Raw genomic sequence first — 20,041 nt, 5'->3', positions numbered from 1 at the left:
TTCTCTATCAGGTAACTATAGTCAGTGCCCAGGCATGTGTAGTTCAAACTCAGGATTCATCTCCTTTACTAGGGAGTAAAAGTCTTCAATCTTGAGCAAAGCAAGGCCATCTGGCACGCGCACACACACACACACACACACACACATATATATATATATATATATATATTTTTTTTTTTTTTAAGAGAGAGAGAAAGGGCTGGGGGAGGGGGAGAGGGAGAAGGGAAAGATAGTCTTAAATAGGCTCCACACTCTGCATGGTGCCCAACTTGTGGCTTGATCTCACAGCTCTGAGACTGTGATCTGAGCTGAAATCAAGAGTTGGATGCTTAACTCACTGAGCCACCCACATGCCCCTAACATTTATATATTTTAAAGTTATTGAGTTACTCATTTTCTTTTGACTGAGGGACACATTCAGAACCAACTATGTATTTTGGACTGTTATGGCCCTAAGTGAGTCTCATGGAGATACAAGAGAAAACTCCAAGGCTTAGTCGGTACCAGAGACCAGAGAGATTACTCTGGAGACAAGGAAAATAGCAGACATAATAAACAGATGCATCTTACATACAGAAGCCAAGCTAGACTTCTGGGGATCTTCCAGTTCGGTAAACACGTCAAGGTACTAGAACAACGGCATTACTTAGGGCATGGAAGCTCTGTGCCCCTTCCCCAAATCTTGCCCCATGTATGTCTTTCATTTGGCTGCTCCCGAGTTGTAGCCCTTATAATAAACAGGTAATAGAATGTAAAGCTTAGTTCTGTGAGCTGTTCTCAAATTACTAAACCCACGATGGGCGTTTGTAAGAACTCTCACTTTATAGCTGGTCAATTAGAAGCACAAGTGAGAGGGACGCCTGGGTGGCTCAGTTGGTTGGGCAGCTGCCTTCGGCTCAGGTCATGATCCCAGCGTCCTGGGATCGAGTCCCACATCGGGCTCTTTGCTCGGCAGGGAGCCTGCTTCTCCCTCTGTCTCTGCCTGCCATTCTGTCTACCTGTGCTCGCTCTCCCTCTCTCTCTCTCTGACAAATAAATAAAATCTTAAAAAAAAATCTTAAAAAAAAAAAAAGAAGCACAAGTGACAAAACCTGGGACTTAGAATTGGCATCTGAAGTGGGGAGGGGGGCAGTCTTCTGAGACTGAGACCTTAACCTGTGGGGTCTGCACTAACTCCAGATTGTTAGTGTCAGACTTGTTCAGGGTAAGGGGGGAAATGCATACATCTGTTGTCAGAAGTGTTGTGAGTAGTATAGAGAAAGAACTTCTCCTTCACTGACTTCCTGCACAATTTCCAGCATGCCAGCCATGCAGTAAACATGAGTGAGACAGGGAAACTGACTCAAAGAGCAAGAACCCAAGTGACGTATCAGCAGGTTGGTCAATCTGGAGATCTTCAGAACCAGGCAACTAATTTCTTATGAAGCAACAATGTGAATTCTGAAACCCTCAGCAGATCTGCCTGGTAGAACATTTTGCAGGTTCAGTCTCACTTAGCTCTTAACAGGCTCGGTCTATTTAGAAAAACTCTCTGTGATCTTCAGTTATTAATAGAAAGGATTTTACATTTCATATTTGCCATGTAGTTTCCATATAAATATTCAGAATAGCTAGGGAGTGTGATTTTCCTATTTTTAATGAAGAAGGTCTTGCATCACTGTTTTTTTATGTTCCTATATATTTTTTCTTAACCTGGTCATACTTAACACTGTCATTTGCTGAGGTGGGGACTCAATAACTTTACCACATCATTGACTACAAAGGGCCTACCTACAGAGGGTGGGGGGTGGGGATAGTTAGTGGACACTTCCCACTTAAAGAATATTGCGAAGTTAACAAAAACAGTTGCTCCCCAGAAAACAGATCACACCTTCCAATTTTCCTTTGCCTAGTGACTCTCAGATAGATAAATTAATATCCCCTGGCCTTATGTGAAAAATTTAACCCATTTGCTTCTTACAGGATGTGATTGCTATGTCATGGTAAGGAAAGTTGTGTTGTCCATGACTATGATTTTGTCTTACCAATTATCAAGTAGGGATATTTAAAACCCTAATAAATGAGGTCAGAAATTTAAAATGTCCAAGAGTCAACTTTTTTCACATAGACAATGTAATTCCAAGGAGGAACATGTAACTGTTATTGTAGAGATAATTAAAGTCATTACAGAAACAGATTTTTCCTCCAAGGGGTCTAGAAAAGAAGTTGGATGTCAGGTAGTGCTAGTGCACTGAGCATGGGGTGAACAGGAAACCAAAGGTCTTAGTGGGGTCAAAGACAGGGTGTAGTTAGGGAAATCCAGAGCTGGGGAATGGTGGTCAGGAGATTTGGGGAAACCCACCAGAACCCCTGACATCAAGGGGCTGTTGCAAAGACTGAATGAGGTCATGTATGCAGAGCAGAACATCATCTTCTGTCTCCAGCTAGGCCACCTGGGTTCAAATTCCCACTGTGCCCCTTCCTGGCTGAGGGATCCTGTGAAAGTTACATATATTCTCTGACTCTTAATTTCCTCATCAGTGCAGATGAAATGACATAATACAGGAGTGTACTTTGCACATAGTAAAGCACTCAAATAATATTTATTTATTATGACCCACTATTTTTATACCCTCAGGTTCCTTTATTTAAAATTGCAATCTCCAATACACTCCATTGAGAGTGTATTTCCCTATTTTATTTTTCTCTGGAGAACTTACTAACATCTCCATGCTATATATATTTTACTTATTTATCTCCTTATTTTTGACCCTCCACATTAGAATGTAAGCTCCCTGACTATAGGGATATTTTTCCATTTTGTTTCCTATTGGGGATTGCTTACAGAGAGTACTAGCACACAATAATCCTCAATATATATTTGTTAAATGAAAAAAAATCATTGTCTAATCTAGCCTTGGTATATAGAAAGGATGACAAATTGTTGGTTATGAAATAGCCAAAATGATCTTGCCAGTGGGGACCATTTCCAAGATCCAAGATGTGGCCAGAGGTGTGGATTACTGAGTAGCATGGAGAGAAAGTCTGTTGGAGCTGAAGAAGTCAAAAAGAGACCCTAAAACCAGGATGTTGGCTGGGTCATCCACATCAGTCTATGTCACAGGATAAAGCTAGGAAGCAAGGTGAAGAAGAGGGTAAAAAGGGGCTTCCTGCTTCTCTAAGCCTGCAGTTAAATGCAGAAGAATGTGGGTCAGCAGTGAACAGCAAGGAGGAGTGGTGGGCGGTGGAATCAGCAGGTGGGCTGCACACAAGCCAACAGGAGGTGGTCTGGAAGTGCCAACAGGGAATTGGGAGAATTCAAACAGTGCCTTGGAGCCCCATGACATATGGCCCACAGAAGACTGGAGAACTTTCCAGGGAGTGTGCTACAGAAGCGATGGTCTCCGAAGAGAGCTGGGATTCAGTTAAGGAAACAGGTGGGCGAGGTTGGCAGAGAGCCTGCGAATGTAGAGGAGGGTGTTGCTAAGGATGTGACATTCCTGAAGGCGTGACAGGGGTGAGAGCACTAGTAGGAGCACAGAACAGTCTAGAGCTGGGTGTGCAAGAGGCTGTATGCACAGAGGACGGAGATAGTATTCAGACACAAGGACACTTAAGAATGGTTACAAGGTTTTTTTTTTGTTTTTCATTACCAGATAGATACAAGATGATTTTGTAGTTAAATAAGCTAATCAAGGAGAGGGACAGCAAATTTCTGGAAACATCTTCATGTTAAAAATGCTCTAAGGATTTGTTCAAATGTCTAACAGTAACATCTTCCGCTTGTTATGGAACTATCTTTCCCTTCCTTCCATCTCAGAAGAATACTTGATAGCTTCAAAAGGATATACTCTTGGATGAATTAATCTGAGTCATTACCTTTCACAACTTTTATTTTTTTTAAAACCCAACTAAAATAGATTAAGATATTACTGAAATTGTTTATCAAAGTGAAACATTAAGAAAAGCTTTGGAACTCTTGTGGGTTAGAACTGTTGTTTAACACTTTTCTATCTTTCTTGTTAAATCAAATTTGAAACTATGAAGCATATCATGTTTATATCCAGATGAATTCATAAGCCAATGTTCACTAGTTGGTTGGTTGGTTGGTGAGTGGCTCAAACACTTACTTACTGTAAGAACAAAGCAATGAATGAGACCAGCTAAGGTTTTGAACACTATAGAAACAGTATTTAGATGCCAATAAATAATTATTTAAAAGCTGTTTAGAACAAGTGAATAATCTGATAATGAAAATGATAGTATGAATAATACTATGAATAATACAAGAAAATGATAATATGAATAATAACAAATGTGGGCAAAACCAGAGTGCCCTAGGAGAATATGCTAGCAGTGCTATTGGATAGAACATGTGGAATGACTGTCCATTTGGAGTTTAGAATTTGGGTTGGGGGACTATTCTCAAGGGGACTTCCATGTCATTTATCATCACAGCGGAAAATTTAAAAAATCCTTTCAGGGGCACCTCGGTGGCTCAGTGGGTTAAGCCGCTGCCTTCAGCTCAGGTCATGATCTCAGGGTCCTGGGATTGAGTCCCGCATCGGGCTCTCTGCTCAGCAGGGAGCCTGCTTCCCTCTCTCTCTCTCTCTGCCTGCCTCTCCATCTACTTGTGATTTCTCTCTGTCAAATAAATAAACAAAATCTTAAAAAAAAAAAATCCTTTCAGCTTGCACTAGATAAGAATACCTGAGGCTAATATATGTAAATGGTGAAAACAAACCTTCTCTATTTTTTTTTTAAAAGGTTTTATTTATTTATTTGTCTATTTTGGGTGTGTAGAGCTAAGGGGGAGAGGCAGAGCCGGAGAAGGACAAGCGGACTCTGCGCTGAGCATAGAGCTGATGCGGGGCTAGATCTTATGACCCTGAGATCACGATCTGAGCTGAAACTAAGATGCTTAACCAACTGAACCATGCAGGAATCCTACCCTTCTCTATTCTTAAGACAGCCATTCTCGTTCAGATGGCAAAGGGTCATGTTTAGTTTCTCCTAAGTCCTGAAGTTCATTTTAATGTACTTTTATCTGCATAAGCATTTCTTAATGAGATAGTAGGGGCATATATTTGTGATATGGCTGCTCCCATAGTCCCTCTGGAAGCCTTTTTTATACTTCTTTGACTTGTGCAAAATCCAAGATGAAGGTAACACGGTACTAGAGAAATAAACACAATTTATTTCTATTAAAACACCTTCTTGCATGACTTTCTTGATCTAACAAGATGCTTATGAGATTCAGATCTTACTAATTAGAATGGCTATGTTACCAACTTTAGTTGCCTACTATTATGTTTTATATTATATAATTATTTTCCTAAAATAAAAAAAAGTTCACATTGATATTCCACACAGTTACTAATACTTATATTAGGTTGATAATATATATTTTGAAAACAAACAGACCAATAACTTAAAATTATCTTTAGATAGGTATCTTCAGAAAAAGTCTCTCTCTTTATTTAAAGAAACCCAAATTCAAATATAAGCAAATGAGTTAATAGATACTCTAAAACCAAAACAAATGGAAACAACAAACACGTTGTTGTTTTTTTTGTGGAGCCCCAATTACTTGAGGCAAGGTTGACAATATCATATTGTTCAATTTCCTCATTAAAACAGGGCCAACTATTCTGCTGCGGCCAGCCTGAACACGAGAGAGGGCCTTTACATAGGCAGGTACTTGCTGTACTTTGGGATTACCAACCAATTCAACTGTAGCTTCTCCTTTTGAGATGTGCTGATCAGTAAAAAGACACTTGGGTACTATTTAATTCCATCTAATTCAAATAGAAAGTTTAGAAGGTCGTAAGTTTGTGGATTTTGCATCTTAGTTATTACAAAAGTAATGACCCGAGGCAATGAAGACTTCTGATATCATGCATCCTCCCCTGACGACTACCTCTTCACCTGTCCTCCACCTGAGCTAGGACAGGATATCAGATATGTGAGAAGCTTTAAATCAGATTACTCTTTTCTGCTGCTGCCCAGGCTACTCCAGGCTAAGGACTTCTACTTCTAGGACCATCTTGCAGGGAAAATTCACCCTTGAGAGAAAAAAAGCCACACCTCACAAGCTACTTAAAAATCTCTATCAGTCATTCTGATTTTTAAAGTTGCGATAAAACACGCACTCAAGTTGAAAAAGCTCTTTTTGCTGTCGTAAAACACAAAGACAAGTTCAATGTTTAGATTCAACTCTAGAATAGAATACATTTTGGCCAATTTTTGATCCTAGGAGAAATTTAGTTACTTAAAATGGTAGGAAGTAGGAGCTTAAGTGATACATATCTGCGGGTGAGACGACCCACAATTAAATTAAATTATTTAAGTTTTCCCTACAATTAGCTTAAATAGTATTTTTTATCAAATGCCAAGCCTATTAAAATGATTTAGAATTTAACATAAAACAGAAGAATGCTAATCCTTAATTCAGAGTATAACAAATTATTCAACAGTGAGGTTAAATATCTGGCATTATATTTATGTAAATTCACCTTAATCTTCTAAAATGACAAGTCCAGTGATAGTTGTACATTTTCCTACAGCCATGTCGGTTGCAATTTCAGTAGATGCAAATAGAATTTACTACAGTACTCCTTTTTGCTCTTTTCCTCATTTTTCTGATCTCCTGTGCAGCATTCCTTGTCATAAGACTATGTATACATATTTATGTTTTACAATAACGGATGTCATATCTGAAATATTAGTTATTCAAAACAAAATTAAATGCCAATTCCAACCAAAAAGTCCTTACATTTGTCATATTCCTGTCGTATTTGCAAAAGAGTCTGGAAAGAGCCCTGGTTGACAGAGTTAAGTTCCTTGGCCAAAAAAGGTGTTCGTTTGCTTTTTTTTTTTCTCCAATTTAACACAGTGAATTAAGTAACCAATATTGACTACAAATTGGCTTGGTTTTTTTTTAATATGAAAAATTGAAGATCCCATACAAACCAAATTCATGTCATATTTTCTTTAGTATTTCATATTTTCTAAGTAGCCATAGCATTCGTATATAGAAGGTGAGACCAGGTCTTTTGGAAAGAGAACTGGGATTTGGAAATGCAGATGGGAAAAAAAGGATGAGGGGAGTAAACTAGAATCTGGTATGCTATGTACTACTTACCTTCAAAAGTCAAATAAAACTTTCCTCTGTCAAACCAAACGAGGGAAGGCTGTTCATTCTCTGTATGGCCAGGAGTTGAAGCGGGATGGGAAAGGTTAAGGAGAGGGAGAGAGAAGGACACAGTATGAGTTACAGGTCATTAATCTTACTATGGGGGAGGGCGGAGGCACTACATGCCATTAGCGTGCAGGAGAAAGGGAAGGCTGGCAGTCTATGTTTTGGTTTTGGTTTTTAGTTCGGGAAACAGAAAGCAAAAGCAAAGCTATGGAGGCCTAAAGGGATGGGCACGTGTTGTCGGCAGCTTGATACTTGGAGCTTGAGCGCATGGAGTGGAAGTCTTCCTGGCCATGCAGGGGCGTCAGCATATTTTAACTGCACTAGTTAGGGCAAATGGTCATTCAGCAATTGCTGTATCCATTTCATCTTCAGTGTCATCCCCTTCTATATTTTCAAAAAGATAAACTCGGTGTTATGGGTTATATCAAACTTAGCTTAGGTTTTAAATGACATTGCATATCAATTTAAAGTTCATGGAAGATGTCACACCATCTTCCGTCCCCTCGCCTGGAATCACCTTAGGCATCCAGACACAAAACACCCTTCACCTACGTACCAAAGAGAAAACAAGATTACTGACATTTTTCTACTGTATTTTAAATCAAAAAGCAGTCACTGGACATGTAATTCCAAGCAGTTAAATTATTCCTTTCTTTGTAAATTCACAAAGCAGTGGCATCTCACCTTTTTCAAACCTTTTGAGAAACTGTCATGCAACCTGCTGCTTTTTAATATGTTCATTTAAAAAAAAATTGGTGGAATGAGTTCCACAATGAAAAATAAATAGATAGGGTGCTTCTGAGAGGCACCAGACACTCATGAGGTGAGTAGCATGTCCATGAAGTTTACAGCATTCAGATGGCATAATGGCTTGGATTTTTAAAGTCTGGGTACCTAGACATCACTCGGCTAGCACCATACCTGCCAGCGTTTCACAGCGCCTTTCAAACGAGGGCAGTTTGTCATAAAAAACATCATCTTCTGACACTACGAACCAAAGAAATATAAAGGAATGGAAAACAAAAACACAAATACAAACCCCAAATGAAATTAACAGTACACTACACTGGTTGAAACACAGAAATGATATTAATGGAAAAAGGAAACAAAACCTAATATGCTGGGATAAGAATGAGAGGATACAAAACAAGTGATGTGCTTATTTTATGATGGTTCTATGAGAAAAAATTAAAAATTCAGCATCTGTGAATTTGGCTGAAGTCAGCTCCATGGAGGAAATCACGTTCTCACCTTTTCAGGGAATTGTTAAAGGCACTATCATTAGTAATTGTCTTGTGTAAGTGCATTTCACTCAGACACAGTTCTCAAGTGGCCAGACATATGTCCATCAATAGAACCTCTTGGTACACAGGGTCACTCAGAATACAACGTCTCCCTGCCCCGATGGGTAAGAGTAAGCTTTCAAGAAGACTAAAAAAAAGCAACAGTATAAATCTGAGATTGCTGAATGAAGTATCCCATTTCAAACTCATCGGTATCCAAATTTAGTTTGCCTTGAGCCTGTCTTTAGTTGTTATGGCCTAATAATTTTGGACAACATTACTGTAATTCCATCTTTGGCTATGGTATCCAGCTATGGCCAAATGTCTTTGTAAATTGATCACAACAGTTGCTCTGGATCCCAACCATTCCAGATCTTTGCACATGGTCTCCTTTCTTACCAACTAACAAACACAGGTAATTGGAGTTCAATGCTTTGCGATGAAAAAAAAAAAGTGCTAGATTCCACAGGTGTTAAGAGTATTATTATAGCTTAAATTAAGAATTGAATAAAATCTATACAAACACCCATAAGGGAGAATCCTCCCTACAATGTAGAGAGGATAAGGAATTTGATGATGGTAGTAAAATTATTCTGTAAACATTGTTTCTTGGAAAAAATATCCCATTGGCTTGCCTCCTTGATTTAGGAAGCAAAGCAGGAAAAGAAATTCTTTGTCAGTTTTTAAGGTTCTAGATAGCACCTGTCAATCAGCATTTATTATACAGGTGGCTTCCTTGGTGGCTAGAAAAAGTTAACACAATGCATATAATATTTATAGGAGAGGAACAGGGCATGGCACTAAGAAGGACACTCCATAATCTGTCCAGAAAATATGAAGCAAAACAGTTACATTGGCAGTAACTGAATGTTACAATACTCTTTCATACCTGTTAGTGGGAAATGATGGAGGATATTTCTTCCCTTTGAAGAACTAACTTCGTATTTACAATTTCTTTAAAATGAGGAGCCTCCATCATGATGAGCACTGAGTAATATATAGAATTGTTGATCACTATAGTGTACACCTGAAACTAATATAATACTGTATGTTAACTATATGGGATTAAAAGAAAAAACAAACTTAAAAAGAAAGAATAGAAGGCAAGAATTCGCACACCCAAAAAAATGGGCCTCCAATATTGCCATTTGTTTTTTGAATTGAAGTTACAAAAGAAGTTACACAGAGCTGAATAACATGCTCATAATTTTTTTGTGGTGGTTGTGGACATTGAGGGCTTCAAAGAAAACATCATAACTAAATTGGGGAACTTAAAAGGTGAATTATTGGATGGCTCTGTGGTTGCTTTAAATAAGGAAAACACTCAAATTAAGTACAGAAGAAAAGAATTTCCTTAGGAACTAATAATGGAAATTGCCTCAGATTGATCTGGGATAGGGAAGTCAGAACTAGAGACATCTTTCAAAAAAAAAAATATATATATATAAATAAAATAAAGTAAAATAAAATAAGATAAAATTACATATATATATACATGTATATGTATATATATATAGTAAGAATTTTTAGTTGAGACCAGGGATATCCATCTCCAAAGGTCTTTCTGTGCAGAGTTATTGGCATTAACACAAGTATTTTTAAAAGAATGTTCATCCAATTCAGAATTGCCACCCAGCCTGGAGGGACAAAGACTTGGATAAAATATTGTAAGATTTAGATGCTACAGCTAATATTCCAGTATCAAATATAAATCACTTTTGCTTTGAGTTCTATGCCAAAGGAAACATCAAAATCCACCTACGTTTCCTTTGATGCCTATAAATGGTTACTTTTCATTCATTCAGATTTCTGAGAGGATGTTAAAGATGCAGTTGAAACTGCATAGTTAACAGAGAAGGAATATAATTAACAATACAATTAATAATATATGTATTTTTTCATTTAACAATGAAAAAATTGTCTTCATGGTATTGTTACTACATTTGGGTACTAAAAAGAAAAAAAACAAAACAAAAAAACCCCTAACCCTCATCCGAAGAAATAAGAAAAAAAGTAAGAAAAAAAGTAAGAAAAATGGATATTGAAGTTAGATGTAACTCTGTTTATCTCTAAATGTCTAAGAGTTTGCTTGTTTCTTAGATTAATTTTAAATATTTTTCTCTATTCCTGTAAAATTAGTAGGATTTTCCCCCAAAAATCAAAGAGTGAAGGTCTTCTGAGTGTTTCTAGTGCAAAAGGAGTATACTATATTTCATTGATTCTGATATGTGCACTTTTTCACATTTAATATCTCTGGAATTGGAATGAGTTTGAGAATTAAGTGTGATAAGAAAGCACTGTTAGCTTACTTGGCAGTTTTCCCCTCCCTTTCTTAGTCATTTATAAAATAATAGTGTATCTTCTTAAATTCAGAAATGCACAGAAAGTCCTATTTTCAGGTGTGGCATCAGATTTTCTACTTTATAATCACAGCTTTCATGAAACATTTTATGTCCAAATTTTGGGAGCATATTCTTTAAAAAGTTTAGTCCTTGGATTGAATTCCACTATGCGATAAGCCAGTACAAATAAATACATACAAAGTTTCCGCCACACTTGACCCATTGGCTCAGATGTCATAGGAAATGTCAAAAAAGTATTGTGTGGTAGGAGGGAAATGTTGAGCCACCAATCTCAAAAGTTTGCTGCTGAAATTCTCTATCCCCCGCAAGCCATTTGACTGCATGAAGTTGACATTCCAAGTCAGTCATGAATAGTCAGCTCTTTGGTGCTGAACAGCCAAAGCACATCCTCTCCAAAAAGAGATAAACAGGAATACATAGGAGCTGCCAGGCACCCATCTGACAGGACATTTACGTCAGAGGGAAGTGGCTGTCAGGTGACGCACAGCAGCAGGAAGTAAAGAACAGGAGCGTGAGGAAGAGGACAACCAAAAAAACAAACAAAACACAACAACACCCCCCCACCCAAAACCCCAGAATCAAACAAATCAGAATGGTCCTCAGCAATGAGGCAATATAAGTATCTTCTTAGGGATATATATATGTGTGTGTGTGTGTACATATATAATATGATATTATATTATATAATTAACCCCTCTGTCATTCATCCTGAAAGAATGCATATTGGTTGTGTTAAGAATCAAAGTCACTGGCCAGGATTTGAGACTTCTGTGGCAGGGAGTATAAAAACACATTGTATAAAACATGGACACAGTTCAAATTCTCTGTGTGTGTCATTTTCTCTATGAATCTCAATGAGTTTAAAGAATATGTTAGTCAGTCATCTGAGGTCAGTTGAGGTCTTTCTTGCGAGGGAGAGTTTATGCTTCTTATTTTCCTCTCTGACCATCCAGGAAAATCAGAGTAGGTGGGACAAATAATCTTGAGGAAAAACCAACCCCAAACAAAAGCCTCCAAATAAAACAAAAACAGAAACAAACAACAACAACAACAACAAAAAACAGAGCAAGAAGGGGAAATGGCTGTAGCAATTAGGAGTATTAAACAGTGTCCCCCAAAAGTTGGGACATTACAGAAAAAACAAACAAAAGACTCCAGAGAGAACTGACTGAACAGGCATCTTAAAATAGGAAGCCCCAAGTTACCTCAAAGGATGATGCAGAGAAAAACAGAACTTGGCTATATTAATAATGTTAAATATCTGTTCATGAATAACTGACTATATTTTTACCAAATTTAAAGGATTGTTCAGGGCTAGTCTGATTAAAAATAGAGAACACATGATATAGTTGAAATTCTCTTTGGGGCCCCTATGAGGCACACCTTCATTCATATCCCGGGGAAAATAGGGAGTTCTCCAGAAGAGCTTCAGGCTTTGATCAAAGTACTTCTCACATGGTCATGCTCTTCTTTGGTAAATAATAGCAGGGATTTATTCAGCTTTGAGTTAATGATTCTCCCAAGCAGTGCGGGAGGGGCCAGCTGGTTGACAATATGGAAGACTTGGAGGGGAATTCAGACAATAAAGGAAGCCAGTGGGAGAAAACGGAAGGGCAGAGCCCCAGGTCAGAGACACCATGCAAACACTGCTTATGGAAGACGGGTAAAGAGGTCCAGAGAGATGAGCCTTGGGAAGAGGAAAGATGCTCCGGGAAAAATGAGGCATTTAAACCTGGGAAAACCAACCAGCTGAGCAGCCAGTCTCAACTCTTGACTTTGATCACACCAGAAGGAAAGAGGCACAAAGGCATTTACTGAAAATGCCAGCAATGACTTATTTCTCAGGGAAAACTGACCACACATCACTGAAACGCACTAGAAAAGAATGTCACAAAGTTTGCTCAAGTCCCACAATGCCAACACTTATACCATCTGTCAACATAAGGACAACCAAAAGTGATGAAGAAATGAAAGCTTTAAGAAAATAAAAGATTGAATTTTGTGATTTCTCATGTGGTACACGACTGGAACTTTAATAAACATTCCTCCTCAAAGGAGACTAGTTTTATTATAGTAATAATATGCAAATTACAGGACCTTATTTGATGATTTCTTCTTTACTTTTTTGAGTAGCTCTGTATGGAATAGCATAAGAGAATTTCTGCAAAATACAGGTGTAAATGATATTTTATTTTTTTATTTGCTTAGTTGAAGCATTTTGCCTCCTTTGCTGAGAAGGTGCTTTCAAGAGAAGAGTCAGCTGATAGAAGCAGAACACAGAGGAAAACAATTTCAACCAGAAGTACAGGGCCTGGAGGTTTTCAGATCATACAAAATAGGCAGTCAAAACAACAAATGGATTAAAAGACAGGAGATAATTTTTACCAACTGTGGGAGTGGTGGCTGCGCTCAAGGAATTGGTGGACGATATTGAAGAGGTACTTTCAGCTCGGGCAAGGGGTGCTATCGGAGGAGGGCTGGAAGAATGTATGGGAGGGCTAAAAGGTCTGGGCTGCAGGAAGAAGAAAAGAGAAGAAAATTAGATACACTTGCTCCGTGTTACTGACATCTTCCAGCCCTGGATATGACAACTCGGGTTCTTAAAAGAGTATATAGACGACACCATTTTTATTTTGAAATTGATTCTATCTCTACAGGGGCTTGTGGATGGAGTTAGAGGAACCACAAACCATGGTGTGCAGGTAACCTCCTGTGATAGCTTATACCCATTTAAACATATTTAAATACAGTATACTCAACTGAGCTAGCTAAACCAAATATTATGGACGTTACTAGTTTGTAATTTCTGCGCGTGGACAGCAAAGAAACAGTCCTCTTCCAGAAGTCTCTTGATTGTTCACACAGAATGTTTGTCACCTCTTCAGCCTTAAAACATGATGCAAGAAACTTCTGGAACAAATTTATCAGGCTACCATCCTCCTCTATATTCACACGGTGTGCTTAACACCAATAAGTTCTCTTAGTCTGGGGACGGAAACCAGGACCTACCCTCTTTTGGAGTCTTGCTAAACCAGATAAATAGGGTGAAAGGAAACCTCTTTCTTTCTAAAGGACTGAGCACAATTGAGCATTACTCATTTGCATCAGATGCACTGTAGCAGAACTGAGAACCCCAGCCTCCTAATCTTATCATTTTAGATCTCGACTTGAAAGATGGTAGAGATTGAGGGAGCGAGGGTTGAAATGTATACCCATGCTGCAGTGACTGCCTTTCAGATGCCACCTGTCAGGGTCATTCGTACGAGGCCATGGAGGTAGCCTGTGTTGCAGCATTTTGGCTTCTGTTTGTCATTCTCACCATGAGTCTCTGAGCAAGCCAGGGCAGAAGGGAACGTACCACATCTCCAACTCCAGGTTTTCCTGGAGGTAGCTTTGGCCGAGATGGAGGCCGGGGAGGTGGCGGCGGAGGGGTGGTGCTGCTGCAGGGAACCAAGGGAGTGGCTGGTCGAGCAGGCGATGACGCCCCTGAAAAACAAGCTGGTATTAACAGTGGCCCTAAATGCGTGTGGCTGAGAGCAGTCATGGCGGAATCCCCCTTCCCCTTCCTCCCAGTACAGTGCCAGCCCCGGACACTTTTCTTCACCCCAGCAGTTAGTACACTCAACACTCTAGCATCTAGTGTGTATGTGTGTTTTTTTCTTTTTTTTAAATAAAGAAAAAAAAATCACTCCGTTGAACTAGAGTTGATGGCAGAAGCTGAAGCTTATTGCCTTTTGTTGTCATGTGACACCCAGCGAAAGGTAAATCCGATTATTCTTTGTGATGGAAAATACACTTTCAAGCCCTTTCAGCCTGGTGGTGGGGACCTTTCATTTTCACCGCATACACACCAAACTTCTAATAAATTCTCTTGTTTTGACATATTCAGAATTTATGTCCAAGGTGAAAGTGGAGGTTAGACCTCGAAGGAAGGTGAATGATTTTTCCGCATTATATATATACATATGCATACATACATATACATATATATATATTTTTAAACATGTATAAGAGAATTATCCTTTTTACTGTGCTTCAGAATATGAATGCAAACTTTAATAAATAAAAGTAAACACTTGATGGCAAGCAAAGGACAGAATATAGGAAAGAAATGTTAAACGAGTAATTTGCAGTTAGAATCTTAATAACAGAATTACACTAAATTTAGAGGATTGTATTTTTTGAAGGACGCTGTTTAGGAATCTGTTCTACGTAGAGTTGGCCCATGATGATTTTTGTGGTGCTTTTGAAAAGACCCTCTTGGATTTACTTTTCTGGCTGTCAATGACAAACATGGGAAACACAGAAGACACACAGAGGCCGGCATGCACACTAATCAGCACACCAGTAGGGTCTTGAGACTCAGGGGGTCAGACTATCCTTAGCCAGATCACTAGGGGGCATGGATTAACTACTTGGTTCCAAACCTGAAGAAATTCTGATCAATATTGCAAACAGTGCTTGTTCAGAAAAGTTCCAACTAACTCGGGAGGTTTTGTCACTTCGGTTAGAAGCACAGGTATCAGATCATTTCAAGAAAATTCTAAGAAATCCCGCCTCAGGAAAATAACTGCCCACTCCTCTCCTCCCATCCAACATGCCACAAAACTGTGCTTTCTGGAGAAACCCAGATCAGCAAGATGTTGGTCTCCATCTCCAGATCTTCGGATTCCCAAAGAACTTTGAAGTTGAAAAGCAAAACCCATCATCTTGGAATCTGCTCTCATCTTAGGAGAGTCCCTGGGGGGTAAACCTTGCTCCCTTTATTTAAATACAACCTGAAATAGTGATTGTGTTGTGTTTCCATGTGCTGTTTATTCTATGTGTAGTTTCATTAGTGTGAAACCCTACTAAAAATACTGCCCTCTCCATCCCTATCTCTACTGCCTCTCCACCCCATCACCTTTTTTTCTGTATTCTTACTTTTTATTTTATTGGGTCAAGATCAATGCTAGGCGCTTCACATGCATTATTTTATTTTATCCCACACCAAGTTTTGTAGGAATGTACTATAGTTACAACAATCAGAGCTAGAGCTCAGAGATATTGGGTAACTTGTTCAAGGCCCCATAACTCGGATAGTTGATTTAAGTCCAAGGCCCAAGCTCTTAAATGCAGTGTCTTGTAGCTTTAGATAGAATGTGAAGTCCCACATTTTGCACAAAGTCTGCCCTCACTTTTGCAACAGCAGCTTGAACATATCTCTCTCAACGTAAATATTTTTAGTCTTTGGCTAATCTTTTCTTGAATTAAAAAAAGAAGATATGTTTTGACAGGTCCCACTACAAAGTTTCCTTTTGACTTAATAGACTGACACCCAGGATGTTTTCAAGGAAACAGAAGTGACAGCAGAGAGATGGAAAATAAACCTTTAAACAACAAAGTCGTTGTCAGGAAGTTGCATGGGGCTTTTTCTAGGCTCTGTTTCATTGGAAAACCACACCATAGGAATGGTTCAAAATATCTATCCATGGTTCTATTTCCAAGAAATAGTCTTCTGAATCAAGCTCAGGAAAAGGTCAGCTGCTTATCTTTTTTACATGTTCTAAGAGGGAAAGTTTTGAAAATCCCTGTCAGTAGTGCTTGGGAATGTTAATGAAAAAAACTGAATGAAAAGACAGATGATCTGAGTTCTGGCCTTGCCTGCCTCTTACCGGCTGTGGGATCTTAACCTCTCTGAACCTCAGCTTCTTATTTTAAAAAATGAGACATTTCTACCTTACAAGGTAGTTGTAACAGTGGAAATGGAAAATGCATATCAAGTGTTTATTAAACTATAAAATGCTTCACAAATAAAAGGAAATAGATGTTGACAATGATGGTAAAGACTGTCTTTTCCTATAGACACAGCTAAAAGCAAAGAAAAAAGTGGCTAGTTAGCTGTTTCCTCTTCCTCTCACTTTTTCCTAACTGGATTGGTTTAACTGATTTGTTGTGCAGTTTGAAAGACACTGAGGCACTGCTTAAGAGGCAAAACCCTCTTGACAGAACCCTGAGGTTCAGCAGAGGGTAGTCAGGGCCCAAGGGGAATTTTATAACTGAACTGAGGCTTCCCATGCTTTTGTGAGATCACACAATTGTTTCATATTCTAGAAGACTATTAGTAGGTCTCTAGCCTCATTCTTTAATCTGGAATTATACCTTCATTTCTTCTACAAGCAGTGTTTTTTCCTAAGAGCTGTGCTGGGAAAAAACCTGGACATTCGCTGTTTCAGATTTAACTTTGAAAATCACCCATATGTTATCTGAGTTTCGTAAGTTCAAAAAGTTGACAGCCATTGACAGATTTCAACCCATTTGCTGCTTCAACTTGAAGTTCTAATATAGTTTTTTTGGTAGCCACATAATTACTGCTTCAACTGCCGTCTTTCTTTGTTGGCTAATGGCTTCCCTATTTGGACTCTGCCACTCTACAAGACTTGTAGTTAGGAAATATATTCTTTAGGTCAACCCCAGTTAGCTCACACTCATTTGTTTATAAATGTGTGTGTGTGTGTGTGTGTGTAACATCTAATATTGCCTTAGTTTCTCATGTTGGAAAGTGTTGCACTGAACATTCTATCTTTATGGACACCTCTCCTTACCTGGTCTCTACAGGCCAATAGAACTCTTTCTCTGTCCCATTCCCTGTCACACCACCCACAAGGGAGAAGAAATGGCCTTTGCCAAGAGAATCATCATCTCCATTCCAATAAAGCAAAGTTCTGGCCAAACTAGGTATTTATAACTTTGCCCTAAGGAAATGGAAGTTCTTGGAACAAATTCTTAACTTTCAATTGCTTTTCAACATCAGGTAACTCAACTGATTCACAAGGCTTCATGTAATGTCTGCACTTGGTCAGTGACCAAGTGAGTGAAATTTTAAAATTAAGCATAATGGTGCCCAGTTAAATATAGTTTGAGATGTACAGGAAAACTAGTGTTATCAGGTGAAGTTTTATAAAAAGGAGGTCTTGAGAAGCATGGCTCATTTTTAAAACATGAGGCCATCTCCCATTGTCTTAATTATAAATTTACATTTCTGCTAGTCTGTGTATATTCCATCAATAAAACATTAAATGGCAAATAAACTGGGACTTAATTAAGGAGATAATTGTGCAAAGTTTTATTTATTCATGAGCTTCATTGACCCAGTTCAATCTTCGACTTAGAAACTCAATCTTTTACCTGCAAAGTATAGGTTTTTTTTCCAGCTCAATTATTAAGAATCAATAGTCTTTACTGGTAACACCTAAAAATAATTTCAAATAATTTATGAAGCTAAACAGAGAAATGACAACAAAATTCTTGAAGATTTCAGAAAGAAAGCTAAGGCTCCCTTCTTCAGCCATTAGATCAGTTGTCAATTCAATTAAATATCTTCCAGAGTTATGTGGAAGGTGATGGAAGAAACAGATGAGCGACAACTCTGCCCTGTCCTCCCTTCCCCAACTAAACCTGTTCATTTTGAGGCAAGCACAGTGACCCGCCACTGGAATAACACTAGAGGGTTATTCCTCTAGAAGTCTTTTCAGAAGACTGAGAGCCTCATTCTGGGAGGAGAGCACCATTAAGACTCCGGAAGCACTCCCCTCTCTGACAGGAGACAGGTCTGAAGTTTGAAATGAAGGCTTTAATTATGATTCTTTTATTACCTTTACAGTTAAGTAAGGAGGCTTATATTCCCCCAGAGGATCTAAAAATGCAACAGAGGATGAAGGTGGGTGCTCTAACCCTTTAGAATTATTGAGAGGTGCAGAGAGAGTGGGTTTTGAGAGAATTGTTGGTGACCCTGTTGATGACACAGGTCCCAACAGGTGGGTATCAGTGGTCAAATAAGTTTGGGAGATTTTGTAACTAAACTTTAAGAGTAGTGGAGCATAAGAAATAACATGGCGGTCATGGGGAGATGGAGAGAAGGGAGTTGAGGGAAATTGGAAGGGGAGATGAACCATGAGAGACTATGGACTCTGAAAAACAATCTGAGGGTTCTGAAGGGCGGGGGGTGGTGGTGGGAGATTGGGGGAGCCAGGTGGTGGGTATTATGGAGGGCACGTTGCATGGAGCACTGGGTGTGGTGCATAAACAATGAATTCTGTTATGCTAAAAAGAAATTAAAAAAAAAAAAAAAAAAGAGTGCCTGGAGAGCCCTGGGGTTAGGAACTCAGGCTTAGAATCAGACAGACCTGAGTATGACTGAGTATCCCAACTCTGTCACCTGTAGCTGTGTAAACTTGGGAAAATTACTTGACATCTCTGAGCCTCAGTATTCCCAAGTTTACACAGCTGCAAAAGAGGAGAAATAAGAGAGCATTTATCACATGGGATTGTTGTAAGGACGAAGCAATGTGCACATAGGATTAAGATGATAACCAGGAGAAGAAACTATAGCTGTTATTCTTGGCAAATTAAAGGTTCTCAGGGGTCCTGTGGTAAAGAAACCTGCTAATTTTGTTTTAACACAATTTGCCCCAAATTTATTTGCATATTAGGTAGTTGTCCTTTTTCGGTGGAGGAAGGCACCTGGGACACATGCAGTGACAGAAAAACATCGATTTTGTGTGGGGTACAGGTGACTCTCCAGCCCTCTCTTTGATCAGACTGGATGGATGCTTGAAGCACAGGAATTCTCAAACAGAGCAAGCCCTGAACTACTCCACTGAAAGAGGCAGCAATGGTTAATGACTATTAGGGTGGAGACAAAAGTCTTTCCTTCCGGTCTCTTACTGCATCGAAATAGCATAAACTTGGTCCCCTCTTCCAAAGCAAATGAAAAACAAAAAACTCATGGTACTCAGAAGGTGCCTAAACCAAACCTACAGGCACAGGAGGGAAGGCCCTGAGGGCAGAGGGGTTGGTTCTTGCCAGATCAATGTGAGCAACAGTAGGAGAAAAAATATGGAAGAAGAGACATTAGAAAATCTTGATCTTTCTTCAGCGTGCGTGGCAGGTGTTGCCATCCTCTTATATGATGGGAACTCAAAATGAAGATTCAAAGAAGGGAAACCAAAATGTCAGGTTCAACATCAACATTTGCATAGAAAGTCCTAAATGTCCATTTCTGACAGACTTCCCCATCACCTGTCACCATGCTTTGAGTTTACTTCACAGCTGATGAGCTTATCAAGATAAAATCAGAGAATAATTTGTCTTCAGGGGCAACTTGATACGCTGTGGATGTAGTAAGGTACGTTCTTTTTGCTGTCCCCTAAGAATCTCATTTTCAAACCCTACTT

The 20,041-nt window shown here is 38.9% G+C and overlaps 1 protein-coding gene across 22 annotated transcripts in view; it reads right to left on the bottom strand.

Moving 5' to 3' along the window:
* Positions 1–20,041, bottom strand: part of SGIP1 (SH3GL interacting endocytic adaptor 1) — a 209,110-nt gene that overhangs the window by 44,859 nt on the left and 144,210 nt on the right. For 8 of the 22 annotated variants that reach the window (XM_044238412.1, XM_044238401.1, XM_044238400.1 and 5 more), the window contains 4 exons: positions 14,185–14,312; positions 13,212–13,338; positions 8,102–8,167; positions 7,124–7,183 (listed from right to left, as the gene is read on the bottom strand). In XM_044238412.1, coding sequence (XP_044094347.1) covers positions 7,124–7,183; positions 8,102–8,167; positions 13,212–13,338; positions 14,185–14,312 — 381 coding nt within the window. The remainder of the gene's footprint in view (positions 1–7,123; positions 7,184–8,101; positions 8,168–13,211; positions 13,339–14,184; positions 14,313–20,041) is intronic. The other 14 variants (XM_044238413.1, XM_044238415.1, XM_044238402.1 and 11 more) reach the window with 2 other exon arrangements.

Source organism: Neovison vison, chromosome 2, assembly GCF_020171115.1.
Source record: "Neovison vison isolate M4711 chromosome 2, ASM_NN_V1, whole genome shotgun sequence".
NCBI classification, from domain to species: domain Eukaryota; kingdom Metazoa; phylum Chordata; class Mammalia; order Carnivora; family Mustelidae; genus Neogale; species Neogale vison.
This window is presented reverse-complemented; position numbering and strand designations above follow the sequence as displayed.